Source organism: Balaenoptera musculus, chromosome 4, assembly GCF_009873245.2.
Source record: "Balaenoptera musculus isolate JJ_BM4_2016_0621 chromosome 4, mBalMus1.pri.v3, whole genome shotgun sequence".
Lineage (NCBI taxonomy): Eukaryota > Metazoa > Chordata > Mammalia > Artiodactyla > Balaenopteridae > Balaenoptera > Balaenoptera musculus.
In genome coordinates, this window is record NC_045788.1 from 99,146,279 (window position 1) to 99,168,722 (window position 22,444).

At 39.8% G+C, this 22,444-nt stretch overlaps 2 protein-coding genes across 16 annotated transcripts in view; one reads left to right on the forward strand and one right to left on the reverse strand.

Annotated features, from left to right (window-relative positions):
- The window catches only part of RIOX2 (ribosomal oxygenase 2), a 30,780-nt gene extending 25,514 nt beyond the window's left edge, over positions 1–5,266 (forward strand). For 8 of the 12 annotated variants that reach the window (XM_036849915.1, XM_036849922.1, XM_036849917.1 and 5 more), the window contains 2 exons: positions 838–924; positions 1,379–2,159. In XM_036849915.1, the coding sequence (XP_036705810.1) occupies positions 838–924; positions 1,379–1,537 (246 nt within the window). In that variant the 3' untranslated portion in view covers positions 1,538–2,159. Of the gene's footprint in view, positions 1–837; positions 925–1,378; positions 2,160–5,006 lie in introns of those variants that run through there. The other 4 variants (XM_036849916.1, XM_036849914.1, XM_036849918.1 and 1 more) reach the window with 4 other exon arrangements.
- The window catches only part of CRYBG3 (crystallin beta-gamma domain containing 3), a 112,041-nt gene continuing 91,379 nt past the window's right edge, over positions 1,783–22,444 (reverse strand). For 3 of the 4 annotated variants that reach the window (XM_036849907.1, XM_036849909.1, XM_036849910.1), the window contains 5 exons: positions 19,708–19,847; positions 16,554–16,677; positions 5,830–5,988; positions 4,388–4,547; positions 1,783–3,584 (listed from right to left, as the gene is read on the reverse strand). In XM_036849907.1, the coding sequence (XP_036705802.1) occupies positions 3,496–3,584; positions 4,388–4,547; positions 5,830–5,988; positions 16,554–16,677; positions 19,708–19,847 (672 nt within the window). In that variant the 3' untranslated portion in view covers positions 1,783–3,495. The remainder of the gene's footprint in view (positions 3,585–4,387; positions 4,548–5,829; positions 5,989–16,553; positions 16,678–19,707; positions 19,848–22,444) is intronic. The other variant, XR_005019656.1, reaches the window with a different exon arrangement.

The following is a 22,444-nucleotide window of genomic DNA, read 5'->3' on the forward strand; positions in this document are numbered from 1 at the left end:
CCTAGATGTCTCCATAACCAGATTGTTCCAGCCATCAGGGCCAGACCTGGAGAAGACTGGTTTATAACATATATATAAAACCTCAAAAGTATATACTCCCACATCCCCATTAAAAAAAAGAAAAGCCTAGTTATTCTGATAACCAATCAATCAATCAATCAGTTTGAGGCATTCTATTTCAGGCTAAGGCTTTTAGTCCTCATCTGAGTGAGTGAGAGGTGACAAGGGATTTCTAAAGGTTCTGGAAGAGATAATAAACTGCACTGTGTTAAGGTGGGTGGAGAGGGAAGGGAAGTAGAGACCATTCGGGAGCCTACTTACTATACGTGGAATAGACGTTTTTATAGATCACATAGCTGGTATTTCTTAGGAATTAATATTTACTCTGTGGTGTTCATAAATTGTCCATTTATGTATACCTAGGAATGTCAAATTTTTCTGATGCAAAAAGATAGTGCAGGTATGATGAAACGAAAAACTTGAATGTTTCATTGGTAAGTTGATTGATATATAAATGGTTGCTTTTTCATTAAATCAAGTTTCTGAAGATGCTGTTATCTTTTTAAAAGATGACTTGAGTGGTTATTTGCTGCATACAAGTAGTAATCTGTGAGCACTATAATGAAATACGTTCATCCTACATTGCATGTGTATATATATTTATCTGTATCTCATAACTTTTTGCCAGAAGGATTCTTTAGTGTTCTATAAATTTCACTTAAGCACTGAGGCATTAAGATTTTTCTTAGTGTTGACCTTTGTTGTTATTGGAAAAACCCTCCTAGTATTGAAGTGCTCAATATTTTGGTGTTGACGAGTTGCTTTGTTTTTTTTAAGGACGAAACTCGAGAAAAGATGGTTTATATCTATCATTCCTTAAAGAATAGGAGAGAGACACACATGATGGGAAATGAGGAAACAGAGGTTTGTTCCAACCTAAAATGCATGTCTTTCCTGTGATTTGGTGGTGGCTGGGAAGAATCTGTTACCTTTGATTGATTTATGGGTAATGACATTTTTTATGACTGCAGTGTGGACTTAACATTTCACAAATTGACAGCCCTTGCACAGGGATGATTAAGTCAGACATTTCTGTGATATATATATATATATATATATACCTGCTTTAAAATGTACTAGGACCTGTGGCCTAGTAGGAACGGTGTAACAAATGTGAAAGCATTTCAAATGATTAATATTTCTTACTCTATAAAATAGAATACCTTTCATGAAGTCTGAGTTTTCATATGGGAATTAGCAACTTTTATAAGTTATCTAATGATGATAGTTTTTGTAAGTAGCTTATCTGAAACAAGTTTCATACTTGTGAAGGATATCAATAAATGATTGACTAAATGGTTTATCTATCTTTTTTCAGTCTCATGGACTTCGCTTTCCTTTATCACATATCGATGCACTGAAGCAAATTTGGAACAGTTCAGCTATTTCTGTCAAGGACCTGAAACTTACTACAGATGAGGAAAAGCAAAGCCTGGTATTAGCCCTCTGGACAGAATGTTTAATCCAAGTAGTCTAGTGCCTTTTAATATTTATATATAAAATAGTAGACACTTGATTCTGCAAAGATTTACGTGCTAGGGAGTCCCCTGTTGCTTTGAACCAAGGACATAATGAATGTAACTTTCCTTACCTGTGTATCTAATAATGTAACATGAGACCTACCTGTTACAGGTGACCAGTTGGCCATATGTACTAACAAACAGAGGTACATAGAAGAACAAACAGCAAATTACTAAATGTCCCAGAAGGTGACAAAAACCGTACTTCTTGACAAGTTTATTTAATCCAGTGTGGTAGAAAAGGCACAGCTCAATAAATGTATCATTTAAATTTAAATGTCGTTACCTGGCTTTGTCTTTGTTCTTTGGAAGAAACAACTTCTTTAAAGAGCCTCACTGGCTCTAGAAAAATTTTAAACAATTAACATGAAGAATTTTTTAACTTGGTTTTTTACAGTGAAAATATACATACCTTTGTGTATACACAAGGCCTCCCATTAAAATAAAGTTACCCTATAACATCAATTTCATTAAATAATACTGCCACACTAACAGGCACTCACATCTGTGGGCATAAAATAGTTTTACAGATGTTGCTTGAAAGATGACAAAAGAGCCTGAGATTGAAGGGAAGAAAAAAAAAAAAAACCAATAATATTTACATGGAAAGACCAAGTCTCTATAAAAAATACTCAAAATAGTGGGTCTTTGAGTTTAAACAGTTCACTGTTACTTTACATTCTAAAGTGCATATAGGTTGATATTTTTAAAAATATCATTGGAGAATTTAATCTTTCTATATATAAAAATAGAGCAGACCTTTTTCTGCTTTCTGGCAAAAGTTGGAGATGAAGGGAACAGTTGTCTCAATGTAAGTTTAAAACCAACTCTCAGGAGGGAAAAATGCTTGAGAATTGTATAGTGATGGTGGTGATGATTACTTGAAACTAAGTCAAAGACATTATCCTACCTGATTTTGCTTGAATGAAAGCTATTTAAAATGGGAGTGAAAAACTGAGTTTTCTGTCACATTTTGTAAAGTAAAATGGTATAGTCAAGGATCAAATACTACTTGGTCTTAATTTGAACATTTGAAATTTCCCTTTACTTCAGGCAAAGAAAAATTTGACTATTCTTACACGTAGGTGACAGAGTCTTTATAAACACTTCTTGAGGGTAGATCAGGTGAGGTCTCAGAACCAGGATAGGTTAAGCCCTGGTTACAGTCTTGTCACCCAGAAGGGTGCAGTGCAAGGACAGCCGCAGGCTATTTGTGCTTTTTTTAGTTTGAAGGACCGAGCAAAGAACAGCCACAGAAAACACTCCTATACTTGAGCCTTTTCCTTACAAAGCTGAGGTCCCTCCCTGGGGTCAGTTACAAGTGTGAATACTTACGGTGCTTCAGTTAGAAAAGCTTCAGTAGGGAACCTTCAATGTTTATCTAATACAGCAGCTTAATAGTAAGGTTTATTAAATATGTTTTCAGATATTGCTAAAAAAATTATTCATCTTTTTAAAAGTATGACTTGACCTATAGGACTCTGCTTCTCTGTGCCTTGCACTTAACACACACACACACACACACACACACACACACACACACACATCTACTAGGAGATTAATAACTAACACAGGATGACAGCATCACCAGTGTCCTATAATGGCTATCAGGAATAGGATTCGTGTTTGGTGGAAAGGAGAGAAAACAGACTTCAAGAAACTTGCTCACCGAAGCTGGAGATCAAGCAGGAGTAGAACCTTTCCCAGAAATTGTTAATGCATTCTTCATAGGAACACTGAATGACTGGCAAGAATATCTTGAGCTTTTCCATGGTTAAGAGCAGTAGTCTTCAAGGTTGGGGCAGAAGTTCATTCTGCTCAGTGATCCCAGAAGCATGAGGACAGGTAGCTTCCTTTTCACGGGGCATGAGGGTCCTTCTCCCTTTGCTCTCTCGCAGGGATGCTGCAGATTCTCTCACAATATTTCAATGTCCCATTTCTGTGTTTCTTCTCCCTCCAGGGGCTCATTTACAATTACGTGAGTTTTGTCATAATAATTTCCTCCTAAAATAGAAATTCCAAAAGGAAAGATCATTTGTTCACACAGGTGCTTAGCAGTGTCACAGTTTTCACAAGCTTTTGCTCAGCCCACTCACTGTTGGGGTAGATTAATATGTCGTTTGTAAAGCGGTCTGAAATGGGAAACTGAGGTTACACAGGCGTAGCTATTCTTCACCTCAAATCAGACATTATGACTGACTGCAAAGCTAAGCGGTGTGTCTAACAGATGTCTGCATAAGCGGCGCGCCCTAACAATGGGACTCTTAAGGATACAGCGCTCTGAGAGTGCCCTAGCTCAGTGTCAGGCACTGGCTTTTAGTTTCTACACCAAGAGTGGCTATGACTACCTCAATTAAAGCAACAGCACTGAACAATATTGGCCCTGACCTTGCTGAACTCAAAAACAAGTTTAAATGATAAATTTAAAGGACCATAAATGTTAAGGACCACAGTAATTCACAACAGAAAGTGAGAAATATTTCTTTAGGAAATGGATGACATTTTATGGTTGATGATGCTTCAAATTTAGAAATGTTCTCAAAGATCATGTAGAAAATGAAAATTTTACAACTGTACTGATAAACAAAAAACTTTGTAGGCTTGGTCCTTAGGCTTTTCCTTGATCCATATATACCTAATTGTTTTGTTTGTTAAAATGGCATATCTCGATTTTTTCAAGCATAATTAAAAATGATTTAATATTTCCCTTGTGCGTAAGGCCTCCTTTTACCCATAAGGAGGAGGAGGCTTGGAATTTAAAATGAATATCCAAGGACACAGCACACTGGGTTTCATCACAGGCCTACCTTTAACATCAAGGACAAGTTGGTCACTGAGGTAGGAGCTGATGGTCCCATTTTTGTTCAGTCTCCACTTCTGCCTGAACTGCCCATGTTCAGTCCATAGGGCAACTTTAGCTCCAGGTATGTCTCGACCACCAATCACATCGAGACATGTGTCACTGGCCTAAAAGGGTCAAGAAATAAATTGGCAGTACTGTGTTTACTAAAATCAATTGGATTGGGCCCCTTTTCTTTCAAGTGAGCAGATCAGAGACATGACTGTCTAATCTAAAAAGAAAACTAGCATAATTATAAATTCAGTCAACTTTTTAAGTCTTCTTTATGGCTGAGGGAAGGAGATGGTATGGAAATAAACGTACCGAACTAGAGGTACTTGTTTTTAAAAGGATGGTCTGGATCTGACAACAGATGGTCAAAGGTTTGTTGAATTACAATTAAATGCTGAATCTCTGTTAGCTTAAATGTGTAAGGTCGAGCCTGTTTTTCTTACAAAAACATTGGGTGATGTGCTAGATACCCAGACAATAATTACTTTTAAGTGCTTTTCATTTTTGTTGAAGCATGAGAAAATGGTCGATAATCCACTGGTGATATAATAAAATTGGTGTCTTATTCCCCACAGCATCAAACATAATGGAAGGGTTGCAGAAAAACAAAGAAACCTAAATTTTATTTTCTAAGCTTCCTCCAAAGAACAGCAGCTTTCTTCTACCTTCATTGTATGTTTTGAAGATGAGGAGGCTTCAACATGTTTGGAATCACAAAGACAGCTAAATTAATCTGGGCCACAGAGTGTAAGGAATGTCTCACAAAAGCACATTGTCGGGGCTTCCCTGGTGGCGCAGTGGTTGAGAATCTGCCTGCCAATGCAGGGGACACGGGTTCGAGCCCTGGTCTGGGAAGATCCCACATGCCGCGGAGCAACTAGGCCCGTGAGCCACAACTACTGAGCCTGCGCGTCTGGAGCCTGTGCTCCGCAACAAGAGAGGCCGCGATAGTGAGAGGCCCGCACACCGCGATGAAGAGTGGCCCCCGCTCGCCATAACTAGAGAAAGCCCTCGCACAGAAATGAAGACCCAACACAGCGAAAAATAAATAATAAATAAATTTTAAAAACTAAAAAAAAAAAAAAGCACATTGTCCATTTGGGTACAGTGAGTTTTATCACTGGTTTAAAAAACCATTTAGGAATATCCATAGTATGTGTTAGTCTTACTTTTTACTTTAAAATAGAGAATTTTTTGATGTAGAAAATCTAGTTTCTAAGTCCATTTCACCTAGATACTTCAGTAATACATATGTCAATGTTCTTATAATTATGCAAAACACTGTTGATAGGAAATTGCATTATTTTATCATGCCATTTGATTTGGCAAGATTCTGGTTTCCAAACGAAAAAGACCCAAGACCGAAAAGCGGGGTATACTATCAGTGGGGTTGGTTACCTTGGATTTAAAGAGTCCTCGACAGTAGTGCCAGATCTGAGTATTCTTCCCACTGTAGGGAGAAATGCACACAGATGTCGCCCTTGTGTCAGCTACATTTCCGGTGACTGTCAGATACTCATCCTGGGCTCGGTTCTTTATTCTAATGTACACTGCAGGCTGTGACGGGAGGAACAGAGACATTTTGAAAAAAACCTTTTGAATCTGGAAATCCATCTTTCCAAAGGAGAGCCTGAGGGGGGATGTGAGAGGTAACAGAATTCAGCTTATTTATATCTGTTGCACTTTAGCAGATGTGTGTAAATTAATACTTTCCATTAACAAATCCTTATACCACAGAACACACAGCTTAAATTGTACAGTCTCTTATTGTATTTTTTCTGAAATACACTCTTTTGGAAGGGTGAAAGGTAACAGTTTCATTCACTCACACTCCATTATGGCAAGGGGCGGTGCAGAATCAGGGACTTAACGAGGTTCAGTCCCTAAGTACTATGTCCTGGCTGGCCTGGGGAAGGCAGAGGAGCAGGAGTAAGGGCAGGGCGCTGCCTACACGGGTGTAACAACAACTTAGCAGAGGCAGTACAATAATCAGACATACTGGCTTGAGCGATGATTAAGTGCCAAATGGATGCTATGGGAGGTCTTGAAAAACCCAGGTAGCTGAGGGCCCTAGTAGCACTGGTAATTTCTTTGTTTATTTATACTTTGTTGACCTTAATATTTCAAGGAAAGAGACCATGCATGTAGGTGATCACTATGTAGGTATTCAAAACTTGGGTAACACAGGACTTCATCTCCTGGGCCTGGAATTATATACAAGAAGTTTTCAAATAAAATATTAAATCTGAGACTTGCCTCTATGGATGACAGTTATTATTTATTGAGACTTCGTCCTAAATGCTTTCTAGGCCACAGTAATATCATCTGTCAGAATTAATGACCAGAACAACCCCTCAAGAGAGTGCAATTATGACCCGCATTTTTATAGATAAGGGTGACGCAGATAAGGAAGAGCCAGGTTTGTCCGCACCAAAACACTCCCTCTTCACCCTGATGCTCTAAGGCCTGTGCAGAAATGCACTAGTTACTCTTAGACACAGGGAATGAGACCGATTCCAAAAGTGGCAGTGAAATAAGATGACAAGAGGACACAGCACGTGACTGAAGCTCCACAGAAACTATTCTTTCAGCCCCAGGACTTAGGCTGCCAGTCTTAATGTAATATAACACAGGACACCCAACATCCCCACCTTGGGTCAGGTGTTGGCATCCCAATTACAACCTTGTCAAATAATAGTAACACATGATCTGTTATTTAACAAAAGAGCACTTTCACTCTGAGAAATGTAAGTGCTAGGTAAATTCAACAAGGTATCATGGTAAACCCACCAATGAATATTCTGTTTTGAAACTTAAGATGGGTCAACATGAGACCAGTTGAAGTTTGCCTTCCTAAGGAAATAAACATTCGGAGCGCTTAAATGAGCAAATAGAAAGACATTTTTTTTTTTAATCTGGTAATTTAAAGCAGGTGAAAAAGACCTCTACTAGGCAAAAATGTTTTAAGTGTTTCAAACCACTACTTCCACATTCATAGTGCAACAGTAGGTACTTAAATTCCTATAATTCAAAAGTCTATAAATCATATAATTCTATAAATCTCCCACTGCAATTAATTCTGGACGCTTCAGTACATTCTTTGCTACAGTTTCCTTACCTTATATATATAAGAAAACAGGTGTGCCCTTCACAGAGGACAGAGTTCCAATTATGTTAGGACCAAACATCACAGTTTTAATCCATTAACTCAAGCAAGGTACTAATGACCCTTATTACACACTTGTAGTCTGACTCCTCTGTAATTATACATTAAAACACTGATATGCAGTATAAGTGCCTTAGTGACTTCCTAATTCCCCACCTCAAAGAGGATCACATTTCAATGATTCCTGAATTTCTAAACAAGAATATGAACTAAAGCAGTGCCAAGAGCTTTACCAAAAAGGAAATAGGACCCATAATACTGTTTTAGAAACCTAGAATTCCTTTGCTGCGTTTCAAAGCTGTGGCCTAAATAAACAAAGGGAAAATAATCTATTAAAATATTATTTTGAAATTAAACGTTTAACCAGGAATAATTTCCCAAAGCACAATGCAAGGAGAATAATACATAATGTTAATTGTCAAAAACCTATGTAAAATCAGAGGCCACTGCTCTAGCTATCCTTTATCTCAGGGCCCTGAACAACAGGAAGGGACATCCTTCCCCAGCAAGGAACCCCCTTTCAAAAGTGAGGGAAATGTTCTCAGCATCCTACTTGGCTTCTGAAGTTTCTAACAACATGGGATTAAGCGTGATTATATAGTCGGTAAAAGCTAAACTGAAATCCCACTTCAGAAGAGCTTTTTCCCCCACGGCTTTTCAGGGCGGTTACCCATCATCCCATGTGACAGGACTGAGGAATAAGCAAGATGTGAGGGTCAGGAAATCCTGTACCACACGCTCTGCCAAGAAAGCGCACTGATGTTTAGTATCCCTCAGTCGGGCATCTCTGGTTCTCTCAAAGGACATGGTGAATAAAGAACCTTTCGAAATAAATGTGTTACCACAGCAATATGAGCCACATGTTGTGTCAGTCTCTTATTTAACCCTCACAGTGATACTGAGAGGTAAGCAATGTGATCACTGTTTCACCAGTGAGGAATCTGAGGTGCCAAGAAATGAAGTGACTCACCCAAAGTCATACTGCTTCTGAGTGGCAGAGCTAGGATTTGAACCAACAGAACCAGAGTGGTAGGGATGAGCATGGTGTGTGCACGTGTGTGCATGCCTGTGTGTGTGTGTGTGTGTGTGTGTGTGTGTGTGTGTGACAGAGCGAGAGAGAGAAGGGGGCAGCAAGACCAATAATTAGGGTAACTTTATTGGCTACCATTTATTTACCACTTATATGTCAGACCTGAAAATCAGAGCCTCGGCATTTATACCCACTATGCTACCTACACTCAGCTCAGTGCCTGAAGTATATGGTACCACACGGTAAATGCTTCTCTTATTTTGGAGGAAAGTAGGGTGTGGTTGTTTTAAGAACACAGATGTTAGAGCATAATAGGTATGGGTTCAAATCCTGGTTCTGACACTTGGATGACTTTTGCCAATTTGCTTTCTCTCTCTGAGCCTTGTTTTTCCTTCTAGACAACAGGAATACAGTTGACCTTTAGACAATGCAGGGGTGAAGGGCACCAACCCTCTGCGCAGTTGAAAATCTGAGCATAACTTATAGTCGGCGCTCTGAATCCTCGGTTCCACATCTGTGGACTCAACCAACCTCGGATCACTGTAGTACTGTAGTGCCGTAGTAGTTATTGGAAAAATTGGAGTATAAGTGGACCCACGTATTTCAAACCCATGTTCAAGAGTCAACTGTAATAACTCCTACCCTAAAGGACTATTGTTGGAATCAAGTGTGAAAGTGTTTCTAAAGGGTTCAGAGAAGTACAAATGGCATATCCGTTGGCCACAGTACCCCTAAAGCCTAGCATGGGTTCCTAGCCTCCGTGAAACCTCCCACCACTCCCACACATGTTCATGCTTCCTTCCTCTGAATCAGGCATTGCCTGTGGCTTTTAGATGATTATACACTGTTTTGCACTTTTCTTAGCTTTTAATTTTTTAAAAAAGTGTTAGTACAACTTTTAAAGGTTACTTTCCATTTACAGTTATTACAAAATATTGGCTGTATTTCCCATGTTGTACCATACATCCTTGGGCCTATCTTACAGCCAGTAGTCTCTACTTCCTACTCCCCATCCCCTATATGTTACCCCTCCCCAGTCTCCCCACTGGTAACCACTAGTTTGTTCTCTATATCTGTGCGTCTGCTTCTTTTTTGTTATATTCACTAGTTTGTTGTATTTTTTAGATTCCACATGTAAGTGATATCATACAGTATTTGTCTTTCTCTGACTTATTTCACCAAGCATAATGCCCTCCAAGTCCAACTGTGTTGCTGCAAATGGCAAAATTTCATTCTTTTGTATGGCTGAGTAGTATTTCATCGTGTGTGTGTGTGTGTGTGTGTGTGTGTGTGTGTGTGTGTACACACACACACACACACACACATCACGTCTTCTTTATCCATTCATCTGTTGATGGACACTTAGGTTGCTTCCATATCTTGGCAAATGTAAATAATGCTGCTATGAACATTGGGGTGCACGTACCTTTTTGAATTAGTGTTTTTGGTTTTTTTGGACATATACCCAGGAGTGGAATTGCTGGGTCATATGGTAGTTCTATTTTTAGTTTTTTTTTTTTTTTTTTTTTTTTTTTAATTTTTTTTTATTTATATATTTATGGCTGTGTTGGATCTTCGTTTCTGTGCGAGGGCCTTCTCCAGTTGTGGCAAGCGGGGGCCACTCTTCATCGCGGTGCGCGGGCCTCTTGCTATCGCGGCCTCTCTTGCTGCGGAGCACAGGCTCCAGACGCGCAGGCTCAGCAATTGTGGCTCACGGGCCTAGTCGCTCCGCGGCACGTGGGATCTTCCCAGACCAGGGCTCGAACCCGTGTCGCCTGCATTGGCAGGCAGACTCTCAACCACTGCGCCACCAGGGAAGCCCTATTTTTAGTTTTTTGAAAAACCTCCATACTGTTTTCCACGGTGGCTGCACCAATTTACATTCCCACCAACAGTGTACAAGGGTTCCCTTTTCTCCACATCCTTGTCAACATTTCTTTTTTGTCTTCTTTTTGATAATAGCCATTCTGACAGGTGTGACGTGATATCCCATGGTGGTTTTAATTTGCATTTCTCTGATGGCTAGTGATGTTGAACATATTTTCAGGTGCCTGTTGGCCATCTGCACTTCCTCTTTGTAAAAATGTCTGTTCAGTTCTTCTGCCCATTTTTAAATCAGGCTGTATGTTATTTGTGTTGAGCTATATAAGCTGTTTTTATGTGTTGTATATTACTCCCTTATCAGTCATATCATTTGCAAACATTTTCTTCCATTCAGTAGATTGCCTTTTCGTTTTGTTGATGATTTCTTTTGTTTTGCAAAAGCTTTTACGTTTAATTAGGTCCCATTTATTTTTGCTTTTATTTCCTTTACTTTAGGAGATGGATCCAAAAAAATATTGCTGTGATTTATGTCAGTGTTCTGCCTATGTTTTCCTCTAGGGGTTTTATACTATCCGGTATTATATTTAGGTCTTTAATCCATTTTGCATTTATTTTTGTATATGGTGTTAGAGAATGTTCTAATTTGATTTTTTTATGGGTAGCTCTCCAGTTTTCCCAGCACCACTTATTGAAGAGGCTGTCTTTTCTCCATTACATATTCTTGCCTCCTTTGTCATAGAATGACTGTAGGTGCATGGGTTTATTTCTGGGGTCTCTATCCTATTCCACTGATGTATGTGTCTGTTTGTGTGCCAGTACCATAATGCTTTGATTACTGTAGCTTTGTACAATAGTATAGTCCGAAGTCAAGGAGTGTGATGCCTCCAGCTCAGTTCTTTCTCAAAATTGCTTTGGCTATTCGGGGGTCTTTTGTTTCCATTATACATTTTAAAATTATTTGTTCTAGTTCCTTGAAAAATGCCATTGGTATTTTGATAGGGATTGCATTGAATATGTTGATTGCTTTAGGAATACTGATTCATCCAATCCAACAACACGGTAAATCTCTCCATCTGTTTGTGTTGTCTTCAATTTCTTTCATCAGTGTCTTAAGGTTTTCCAAATACAGGTCTTTTGCCTCCTTAGGTAAGTTTATTCCTAGGTGTTTTCTTCTTTTTGATGCAATGGTAAATGGGATTGTTTCTTTACTTTCTTTTTCTGATAGTTCATTGTTAGTGTATAGAAATGCAACAAATTCCAGCATACTAATCTTGGATCCTGCAACTTTACTGAATTCATTGATAAGCCCTAGTATTCTGGTGGTGTCTTTAGGATCTTCTTTGTATAGTATCATGTCATCTGCAAACAGTGACAATTTTACTTCTTTCCAATTTGGATTCATTTTATTTCTTTTTTTGTCTGATTGCTGTGGCTAGGACTCCCAATACTGTGTTGAATAAAAGTGGCAAGAGTGGACATCCTTATCTTGTTCCTGATCTTAGAGGAAATTTTTTCAGCTTTTCATCCTTGAGTATAATGTTAGCTGTGGGTTTGTCATATATGGCCTTTATTATGTTATGTTCCCTCTGCGCCCACTTTCTGGAGAGTTTCTATTGTAAATGGATGTTGAATTTTGTCAAAAGCTTTTTCTATATCTGTTGAGGTGAACATATGTTTTTTTATTCTTTAATTTGTTGGTGTGGTGTATCACATTGATTGATTTGCAGATACTGAAAAATCCTTCCATCCCTGGGATAAATCCCACTTGATGGTTTGATAGTATTTTGTTGAGGCTTTTTGCATGTATGTTCATTAGTGATACTGGCCTGTAATTTTCTTTTTCTGTGTGATGTCTTCGTCTGGTTTGGGTATCGCTGGCCTCAGAGAATGAGTTTGGAACTGTTCCTTCCTCTGCAATTTTTTGGAATAGTTTCAGAAGGATAGGTGTTAGCTCTTCTCTAAATATTTGGTAGAATTCACCTGTGAAGCTGTCTAGTCCTGGACTTTTGTTTGTTGGGAGTTTTCAAATTACTGACTCAATTTTATTGCTGGTAATTGGTCTGTTCATATTTTCTATTTCTTCCTGCTTCAGTCTTGGGAGATTATACCTTTCTAAAAATTTGTCCATTTCTTCCAGGTTATCCATTTTATTGGCAGATAGTTGCTTGTAGTTGTCTCCTATGAGCCTCTGTATTTCGGTGGTGTCGGCTGTAACTTCTTTTTCACTTCTGATTTTATTGATTTGGGCCCTCTCCCCTTTTTTTTTTCCTGATGAGTCTGGCTAAAGGTTTATCAAAGAACCAGCTTTTAGTTTCATTGATCTTTTCTATTGTGCTTTTAGTCTCTATTTCATTTATTTCTGCTCTGATCTTTATGATTTCTTTCCTTCTACTAACTTTGGGTTTTGTTTCTTCTTTCTTTAGTTGCTTTAGGCATAAGGTTTAGGTTGTTTGAGATTTTTCTTGTTTCCTGAGGTAAGCCTGTATCACTGTAAACTTCCCTCTTAGAACTGCTTTTGCTGTGTCCCATAGGTTTTGGATTGTTATGTTTTCATTTTCATTTGTCCCTAGGTATTTTTTTATTTCATCTTTGATTTCTTCAGTGATCCATTGGTTGTTTAGTTGTTTAGCCTTGTTTAGCCTTCACAGGCTTGTGTTTTTTTGCAGTTTTTTTCTTGCAGCTGATTTCTACTCTCATAGCATGGTGGTCGGAAAAGATACTTGATATGATTTAAATTTTCTTAAATTTACTGAGGCTTGTTTTGTGGCCTAGTGTGTGATATACCCTGGAGAATGTTCCAGGTATACTTTGAAAAGAATGTGTATTTTGCTGCTTTTGGATGGAATACTCTCTATATATCAATTAAATCTATTTGGTCTAATGTGTCACTTAAGGTCAGTGTTTCCTTATTGATTTTCTGTCTGGATGATCTGTCCATTGATGTGAATAGGGTATTAAAGTCCCCTACTGTTATTGTGTTACTGTCAATTTCTCGTTTTATGTTTGTTAATATTTACCTCATATATTGAGGTGCTCCTATGTTGGGTGCATATATATTTACAATTGTTATGTCATCTTCTTGGATTGATCCCTTGATCATTATATAGTGTCCTTCTTTGTCATTGATCATTATATAGTGTCCTTTGTCTCTTGTAACAGTATTTTAAAGTCTTATTTTGTCTAATGTAAGTATTGCTACTCTGGCTTTCTTTTGATCTCCACTTGCATGGAATACCTTTTTCCAAACCCTCACTTTTGGTCTGTATGCGTCTCTAGATCTAAAGTGAGTCTCTTGGAGACAGCATATATACAGGTCTTGTTTTTGTATCCATTCAGCCACTCTGTGTCTTTAGGTTGGAGCATTTAGTCTGTTTACATTTAAGGTAATTATCGATATGTATGTTCTTACTGCCATTTTGTTAACTGTTTTGGATTTGTTTTTGTAGGCCCTTTTCTCCCCGTTTTTCTTCTTTTGTTCTCTTCTAATGTGATTTGATGACTATCTTTAGTGTTATGTTTGGATTCCTTTTTCCTTTTTGTGTGTATACCTGTTGTAGATTTTTGGTTTATGGTTACCATTAGGTATTTATATAGCAGTCTATATATATAAATGATTGTTTTAAGTTGCTGATCTCTTAATCTCAAATGCATTTTAACGAGCCTCTATTTGTACTCTCCTCCCCTTATGATTACTGTTTTTGATGTCATGTTTTACACCTAATTGTTTTGTGTATCCCTTAACTGCTTATTGTGGATATAGATGATTTTACTTTTGCTTTTTAACCTCCCTACTAGCTTTGTGTATGGATGATTTCCTACCTTTACTGCTTGTTTGCCTTTACCGGTGAGCTTTTTCATTTCATAATTTTCTTGTTTCTTGTTGTGGCCTTTTCTTTTTTGCCTAGAGAAGTTCCTCTAACATTTGTTGTAAAGCTGGTTTGGTTGTGCTGAACTCTTTTAGCTTTTGCTTGTCTGTAGAGATTTTGATTTCGCCATCAAATATGAACAAGAACCTTGATGGGTGGAGTATACTTGCTTGTAGGTTTTTCCCTTTCATCACTTTAAATATATCATGCCACTTCCTTCTGGCCTGCAGAGTTTCTGCTGAAAAATCAGCTGACAGCTTTATGGGAGTTCCCTTGTATGTTATTTGTTGCTTTTCCCTCATTGCTTTTAATATTCTCTCTTTATCCTTAATTTTTGTCATTTTAATTACAATGTGTCTTGGTATGTTCCTCTTTGGGTTAATCCTGTATTGGACTCTCTGTGCTTCCTGGACTAGAGTGACTGTTTCTTTCTCCAGGTTAGGGAAGTTTTCAGCTATGATGTCTCAAATATTTTCTCAGGCCCTTTCTCCTGCTCTTATCCTTCTGGGACCCCTACAATGTAAATATTAGCGTGCTTGATGTTGTACCAGAGGGCTCTTATACTGTCCTCATTTCTTTTCTCTTTTCTTCTTTTGTTTAGCGTCAGTGATTTCCACTACTCTGTCTTCCAGCTCACTGATCCGTTTGCCACCTACCTCTTTGAGAGGCTCTCCAAGACCAGCAGGTAGGTCTGGCCCAGGTTCTTATCAAATTACTGCTTTTGCCCTGGGCATCGTGTATGAGATTTTGTTTGCACCGTTTAAGAGTGACACCTCTATTTCCCCCCGTCCTGTGGGGCTCCCGAAATTAAGCCCCACTGGCCTTCAAAGCCAAATGCTCTGGGGGATCATCTTCCTGGTGCAGGACCCCCAGGCTGGTGAGCCCAGTGTAGGGCTCAGAACCCTCACTCCTTTGGGAGAACCTCTGCGATATAATTATTCTCCAGGTTTTGGGTCACCCACTCAGGGGTATGTGATTTGATTATATTGCAAGTCTGTCCCTCCTACTCGTTGTGGTTCCTTCTATATGTCTTTAGTTATAGAATATCTTTTCTGGTAGGTTCCAGTCTTTTCCATCGATGGTTGTTCTGCAGATCGTTGTGATTTTGGTGTGCTTGTGAGAGGAGGTGAGCTCAGGGTCTTTCTAGTCTGCCATCTTGGCCCCTCCCCATTTTGCAGTTTATATTACTGCTTTGAGTTGGACATGTTTTTTACCCAACAAAAATGTAAGCTCCAAGAAGGCCAAAATCATGTCTACCCTTATATATCTTCCATAATTTTTCTGCATAATGTCAAACATTCACTTATCCATTTATACATTCATTCCTTCATTAAACAAATAGTCCCTGAGTTCCTACAATGTGCCAGACATTGTGACAGGGTAGAGTAATAAGCAAAATATGCACAGCCCCTGCCTTCATGGGGCTTGTAGTAGAGTGAGAAAGTGCCCAATCCAACAACAACTATGTCATTACAAACTGCAGGCAGTGTCTTGTAGAAAAAGAACCAGGTCTTTAAGGATGTAATTTGGATTTAGGGAGAGAGTGAAAGAGGCTTCCTGGAGGACCTGACACTACAGATGAACTTAGAAGGAGAAGTAAGAACTAGCTAGGCAAAGAATGAGGGAAGAAACTTCTAGACAGAGGGCAGAGCCTGTGTTAAGCGTGGGAAAACACTCTGTGCACTGGTGTATGTGACAGCCATGCGTGTGAGTGGGAGATGATGAGAGATGAGGCTGGAGAAGCCAGGGGGAGCCAGATCACACAGGACACGTTGAAGAGATTAGACTATATCCAAAGTGCAGTGGGAAGCTTTTGAATAGAAGACTGACAAGCAGTAGGTGTGCAATAAATACTATGTTAATTAAATTGCCAGGATCCATCCTGAGTATTACGTAAGTGGGGGGAAAAAGCCAAGTACTTAGGAAGTAAAACTAGTGCACTCTCAGAGTTCATTCTTCTTTCCACTGCTTGCCACAGAGCTTATGATACTTATTTTCCCATGAAAAGACAACAAGGTCAATAAGACTCTGGACTCAAAGCTAAAACCCAATGCTGACCTTAGGTACAATTTTATGAATTAGTTAAAATCTATAAAATCCCTATCCTAATCAGATCCTCCCATAACAAAAATGGCAAACTAAATTAAATGGTCCATAGTTCAGATGCTGTCGTTTTTGACATTCCTACTAACAAATGGAGCAGCTATTTTGGATCGTATGGTTCTCTTCTCCTTACCTGCTTCATAGGACGGAGGGAACCAATTGTTTTCCATCCACTGAATGCTGTCCAATTCGGGATCTCATTAGGCTTGAGTAGGATTTGTCTTCCTAAGAAATTGGGTCCTTCATAAGCTATCCACCTATATGAGAACAGGAAAGAAAAAAAATGGGGTGCTTAAAACAGAAAGCAATCTCTTAACAAAAATACCTCTTACTATACCATATAGGGTTCCTTCTTTAAAACCTCCAGGTTTGTAGACTGTTTTTAAGAAAAAACATTGTGTAATTGTATATTTTAACGGAAAAAGCAGGGAGGACTAGGAGAAAGCCCACTGGACTGCGGCTTAGAAGATTTAGATTCATCAGGAATCTGGTTTTCTTACTTCCAAAACAAGGTTCCCTCCAGCTTTAGAATTCTTTGTTTCTTCGATAATACCAAGTTTTTTCCCTAACATTTTAACGTTCAGAGATAGACCATAATTCCTCCCTAATTACCCAGTTAAAAACCACCTGTTTCCTCTCCACTCTTAGGCTCACTGTCCCACGTCCTTCACAGCCTCTCTGGACAGCTCCAGTGACCTCTGCAGACACACCTCCTTCCACAACAACTCCCAGCAAGGGCTACTTAAAACTATCCACAGAAATCTGGTCTGAACTCTTACTTCAAGGTCTAGCTCCTTTGCAAATACTTCTCAGGACCCCAGGGGCCTTCAAATCGGGCCAAGTTAAAGTGTGTTAAAGTGTGCAGGGCCTCAAGGTGAGTGTCTGGAGCCTGGAGACTCATTCAGTGGCACACAGCCACGCCCATTCCTTTCCGGATTGGCCTTGGCTGCTTCAGCACCACAATGGCAGGTTAAATGCTTGTGACAGAGGCAGGATAGCCAACAAACTGAAAAGACCACCTGGCCCCTACTGAAAAGGTTTGCTGAGCCCTGCTTGAGGTGGTTGTCAAGCTAAGGAGAATAAGCCGGGACCGCCAAGAGGATCTGAAATTCTCAGCAGGACTCCAGGTCATGGCATATGGTGCTTTCAGAAAGTATGCATGAAGACGAGGTGGCTGCCTTGCTTGGTTCAGACAAAGCCCCCTGCTCTCCACAGCCAAGATCAGGCTTGGCCAAATTACGAATGGATGAACGAGACATATGACCTTCCCTCTACCCCTTCTTGCCAACACAATCTAAACCATCAGATTGGTGCAGAGTCAGGACAGCATGACCATGGAGAGGCTGAGCCACCTCTCCAGCTTTGCAGATTCTTTTTAGACAGGCAGGGATGTCTCAGTTATAAAACCTAGGCAAGGGTTCAAAAAACTATACCTCATTATATATTAATCTAATGAATTTCACAGTTGAAAAGCATTAACTTGGCCCCCATTACCACCACAGATCAGAGATGTGGCATAATACAGAGATTAAACAGAACAAGACAAAACTTGTCACTGAGGGCAGCTGGCTGTGCATTAAGTGGTATTCTGGGAGCCATCTGTAGCCTAGGAAAACCTTCAGACAGCCTTCACTAGTCCTTACTCCATGTACCAATTCTCTTTTAGAGAATCCAGAACAGTGAGAGGAGGTACATAATAAACTAAAGAGAAGCAATAAGAATGTTAAGGTAAAATGGCACCAGTTTTCTACAAAAGAGTGAAATAAGCTCGTGAGAAATTTCCAGAAGTGAGTCAATAACTATCAGTTCCACTTAGAAATGTAAAGAAAAGAAATGTATAAAAATGCTGTGAGGGACTTCCCTGGTGGTGCAGTGGTTAAGAATCCGCCTGCCAATGCAGGGGACACGGGTTCGATCCCTGGTCCAGGAAGATCCCACAACTACTGAGCCTGCACGCCGAGAGCCCATGCTCCGCAACAAGAGAAGCTACCACAATGAGAAGCACGTGCACCGCGAGGAAGACTGGCCCCCGCTCGCCACAACTAGAAAAAGCCCGCACACAACACTGAAGACCCCACACGCAGCCAAAAATAAATAAATAAAATAAATAAATTTATTATTAAAAAAAATGCTGTGAAAGTCCTATATCACAGGGATATAGAATTCAGTTCAGAGTTAGTTAAGTGGTAAATGATATACTGGAATATAATATAGGCATTATTATGCTTAGAGAGAGTAAATCAATTTATGTTTAATAAACATCAAACCATGTGAAATGCTTTGCAGAAGAAAGTTTAAACTGCTGTACATGTGAATGATACAGAAACCACTTATTATAATAGTTAACTCAGTTTTCAAATCAACTTATAGTCTCAGCTTTGTCTTTCATTATCCCCAGATAGTTTAACAAGGAGAGTTGATTATCACACAATTTCAAAGTCATAAGACATAAAAATAGGCATCTTTACATTAATCATTGAGAGCAATGTGTGTTCTTTCAGATGACTTTTGGTACCTAAACACCAAAGGTACAGGAGGAGGGGCAGGCTGACAGCCACTCTCAGAAATGGCCTGAGATGTAGATTTTCTAGGAAGCATTAGAGCTTCAACTTCAGGGCCCCTCCCTTGCAGGCCACTTACCATTTCTGTTCTGAATAAATCTGCAAGTTCATACCTAATTTATGTACCCAACATTTTTCATTTCTTTTCTTAGAGTCATCTCCCCAGATTGTAAAAGTGCAGGCCCCACAAGACCTGGATCCACCCTGACTGACATCCTGAATGAACAGCAACGCTGGTAGGTGGGCTGGGTCAGCCGGGACATCCAGCCTGAAAATACCTTCTTTGGAGCAAACAGCTCTAGAATAAACAAGATGTCAAATCAAAATACAAAAAAACCCTATTAGTTTTAGTCACTTGTCATAAGCAGGCAATGGTCTCAACCAGTCAAAGTTGCTGGTTTAATTAGGTTTCTTCTGAAAGGAAAGTGGGCTCAAATTGTTACGGTCATCTGGTCCACCTTCTCTAGGACACATGTTCTGAACACATGGCAGCCCTTCTCTCCCAGCGGGCTCTTCTCCCAGACCACTGCCTGCTACTACATACTGGACACAGTCCACTGTCTTCTCTTATTTGAGAGAAACTACTATTATTACATGGAGAGAGAAAAGAAGGAGTAAGAGTACCATCAGACCAAGCAACAGCAGCAGTGGGGGAATAAAAAGCAACTGCGCAACTCTGTCCTACAAGAGTGACTGAAGCAGGCCAAGCCCTTGTCCCATACTTACAGGCCACTTTTTACCCACACAGACTGGGTGTAGAAGTGCAGGTCCTTGTTCAGAACAGAGTTCACAGCCTCTTCTAGATGTAACTCTCTCCCCTCACAATGTTCCAGAGCAAAAAGGCTAATGGAGGGTTCTTCAAAAACCTAACAGCACAGAAAAGAGAAAACATCACCATACACAGTGGCCACACCTCAGTGACATCCCAGTTAGAACGTAGGGTACCCTGGATCCACTGTTTCATATGCAGTTTACTGCTCTACCCTCTAATGGCCTTACAGTCAAAGTGGCAGTGGTGAGACTAGATTCCATAAATAATTTTTATTCAATTTTTTTGTAAATTAAAATTGAAATTTTAAAAAAGGAGTCTTGCTGTCATAATAAAAATGGAGACCTGGTTCCAATTACATATTAAGGTCTGGTTGTGCTGTAATACAGACCGCATTTTTGGTCCTGCCAATGCTTTTAGCTGGCCATAGAATAAACACAGAATGGAACAGCACTCTCATTTCCCAGGAGGTCACAGGAGCAGTCACTGAGAATACAAGACTTCTTGGCTCTAGGCTCTTAAGTATTCCCCCAACCCTCATGTCAGACAAGAATAGAATCAACTTTGCTCTTTCTCATTCATTGGTATATACAAGACACCATGTTAGGCAACTTTTGGGGGATGAGAAATCAAAACAAGTCACCATCCTTATGTTTGGGGCATTACTAACTAGAAGCTAAACTAGGAGAATTGCACAGATATTGGAATGTAATCCAGGGCAGAGAAGGATATGCCCTATGAAAGTACCCAGGGGAAGCCCAGACTCTTTTTAGCAGAAGGGTGCAGGAATCAAGGAAGCTTCACAGACATGGTAGTGTAGGAGCTCAGTCTCAAAAGATGCCATGGATCTGGAGAGGCCTATGGAGAATAAAGGGAAGGCACTCTGTGCAAAGATGGGAGACAGACACGCACGGGCCATGTTAGGGAAACAGCAGGTAGACCTATGTAGCTAGAACACAGAGTCCAACAAGAAACAGTGCCGAGCGCTCCCGCTGTTTGCTACTGTGTATTGAGTTGCCTGCTTCTCTTTTACACTGACAGGGCAGAGACAGATTTATTGCCAACAGGGAGTCCTTGAAGGCTTTTGGGCAGAGGAGTAGGAAGGGGCTGAACTATGTGTAAGTTGGTACATGAGAAGCAGAGCACTGGGGGCAGAGACTGTGGACGTTCAGAGAACAGTAAATAAACAGTCCAGCAACCAGCTCTCACAAGTGACCTGCAGATATACTTCCATAAGAGCAAAATGACTTATCAAAGCATTATTCCTGGCAGCAGTGTTTGGAATAGCAAAGGATGGAGAATGACTTAAACGTCCATCAAGTGGGCACGGGTTAAGTAAATTATGGAGGAATTCTATACAGCTGTACAAAAGAATGAGATTGTTATGAAAGATCTCTAAGATATGTTCTTTAGTGGCAAAGACAAAGTTAAGAGTAGTGCAGAAGAGCATATTTCTTATGCTGCCATTTGTGTAGAGAAGGGAAAATTTATGTACACACACACACATATATATAACATGTGCTTTATACACATTAAAATTTTTCTAAAAAAATCAATAGAAAACTACTCCATGGCGAATGTGTCTGTCAGGAAACTAGGATCTGAGAAGATAAAAAGAACAAGTGGGAGCAAAGGTTTTCACTGCATGCCTTTTGGTACTTTTTGATTTTTGAACCATGGAAATATTTATTCAAAAATTTAAACTGGTAATTATTATGCCTATGTTTGCATGTAAATGTGTTTGCATATATTTTTCTTTAAATGGACTTCAGAAAACTTATCTGGCAACAACATGAGTGAAGAAAAGAAAGAATGCAAGTATCAGTACAGGGGAAGAATCCTCCAGGCCAAAGAAGAAGAGTCAGACCTAAAACAGGAGCCGGGTGGGGGGGGTTGGAAGGTTAGGATTGGCGAATAAGGGATGGCCAGAAAAACTATCGCAGTGATGAGAGAGACCAAGTGAGACAAACAGATGGAATGAGAAAGTGAGAAAAAACATGTGCGAGAGTGTGGCTGGGGGCACGATGGTACACAGTCGACCCGTGAACAACAAGGGTTTGAAGTGCACGGATCCACTTGTACAGGGATTTTTTTCAATAAATACGTACTACACAGTCTGAGGTTGGTTGAATCCTTGGATGTGGAACCATGGAAATGGAGGGCCACCAGTAAAGGCACACGCCGATTTTCAACTGTGCGGAGGGTCGGCACCCCTAACCCCCATGTTGTTCAAGAGTCAACACTAATTTGTCATATATAAGAAAATCTGGAGAGGATATATGCCCCGCAGCTAAGAACTTATATTGAGAACTGGAGGTTTGAAGGTTGAGATAGAGGCAGGATAATCCTAACAGAAATGTCCAATGAACACTGGACCTTCTGATCTGGGAGAAGGGAGAAGATCGAATGTAGGGATGATAATTTGGGAACTCTCAGAATCTGGGTAATAACTGGAGCCAGTTATGGGTAAGAAAACGGAAATGACAGGAGGACAGAACTGTGCTGACAAACGAAGGGGGTGGTGATGAAAGGCAGGCCTGTGGAGGTGACTGAAGAATGAAGTAGGAGAGAGGAGCCAAAAGAGGACATATCACAGAAGTAAAGGAGAAAGAAAATTATAAGGAAGAGCTGGCCACAGCATCAAATACTTTTGTAATGTCGAGGAAGAGGGTGACTGCGACGAGGCTGCTTGGG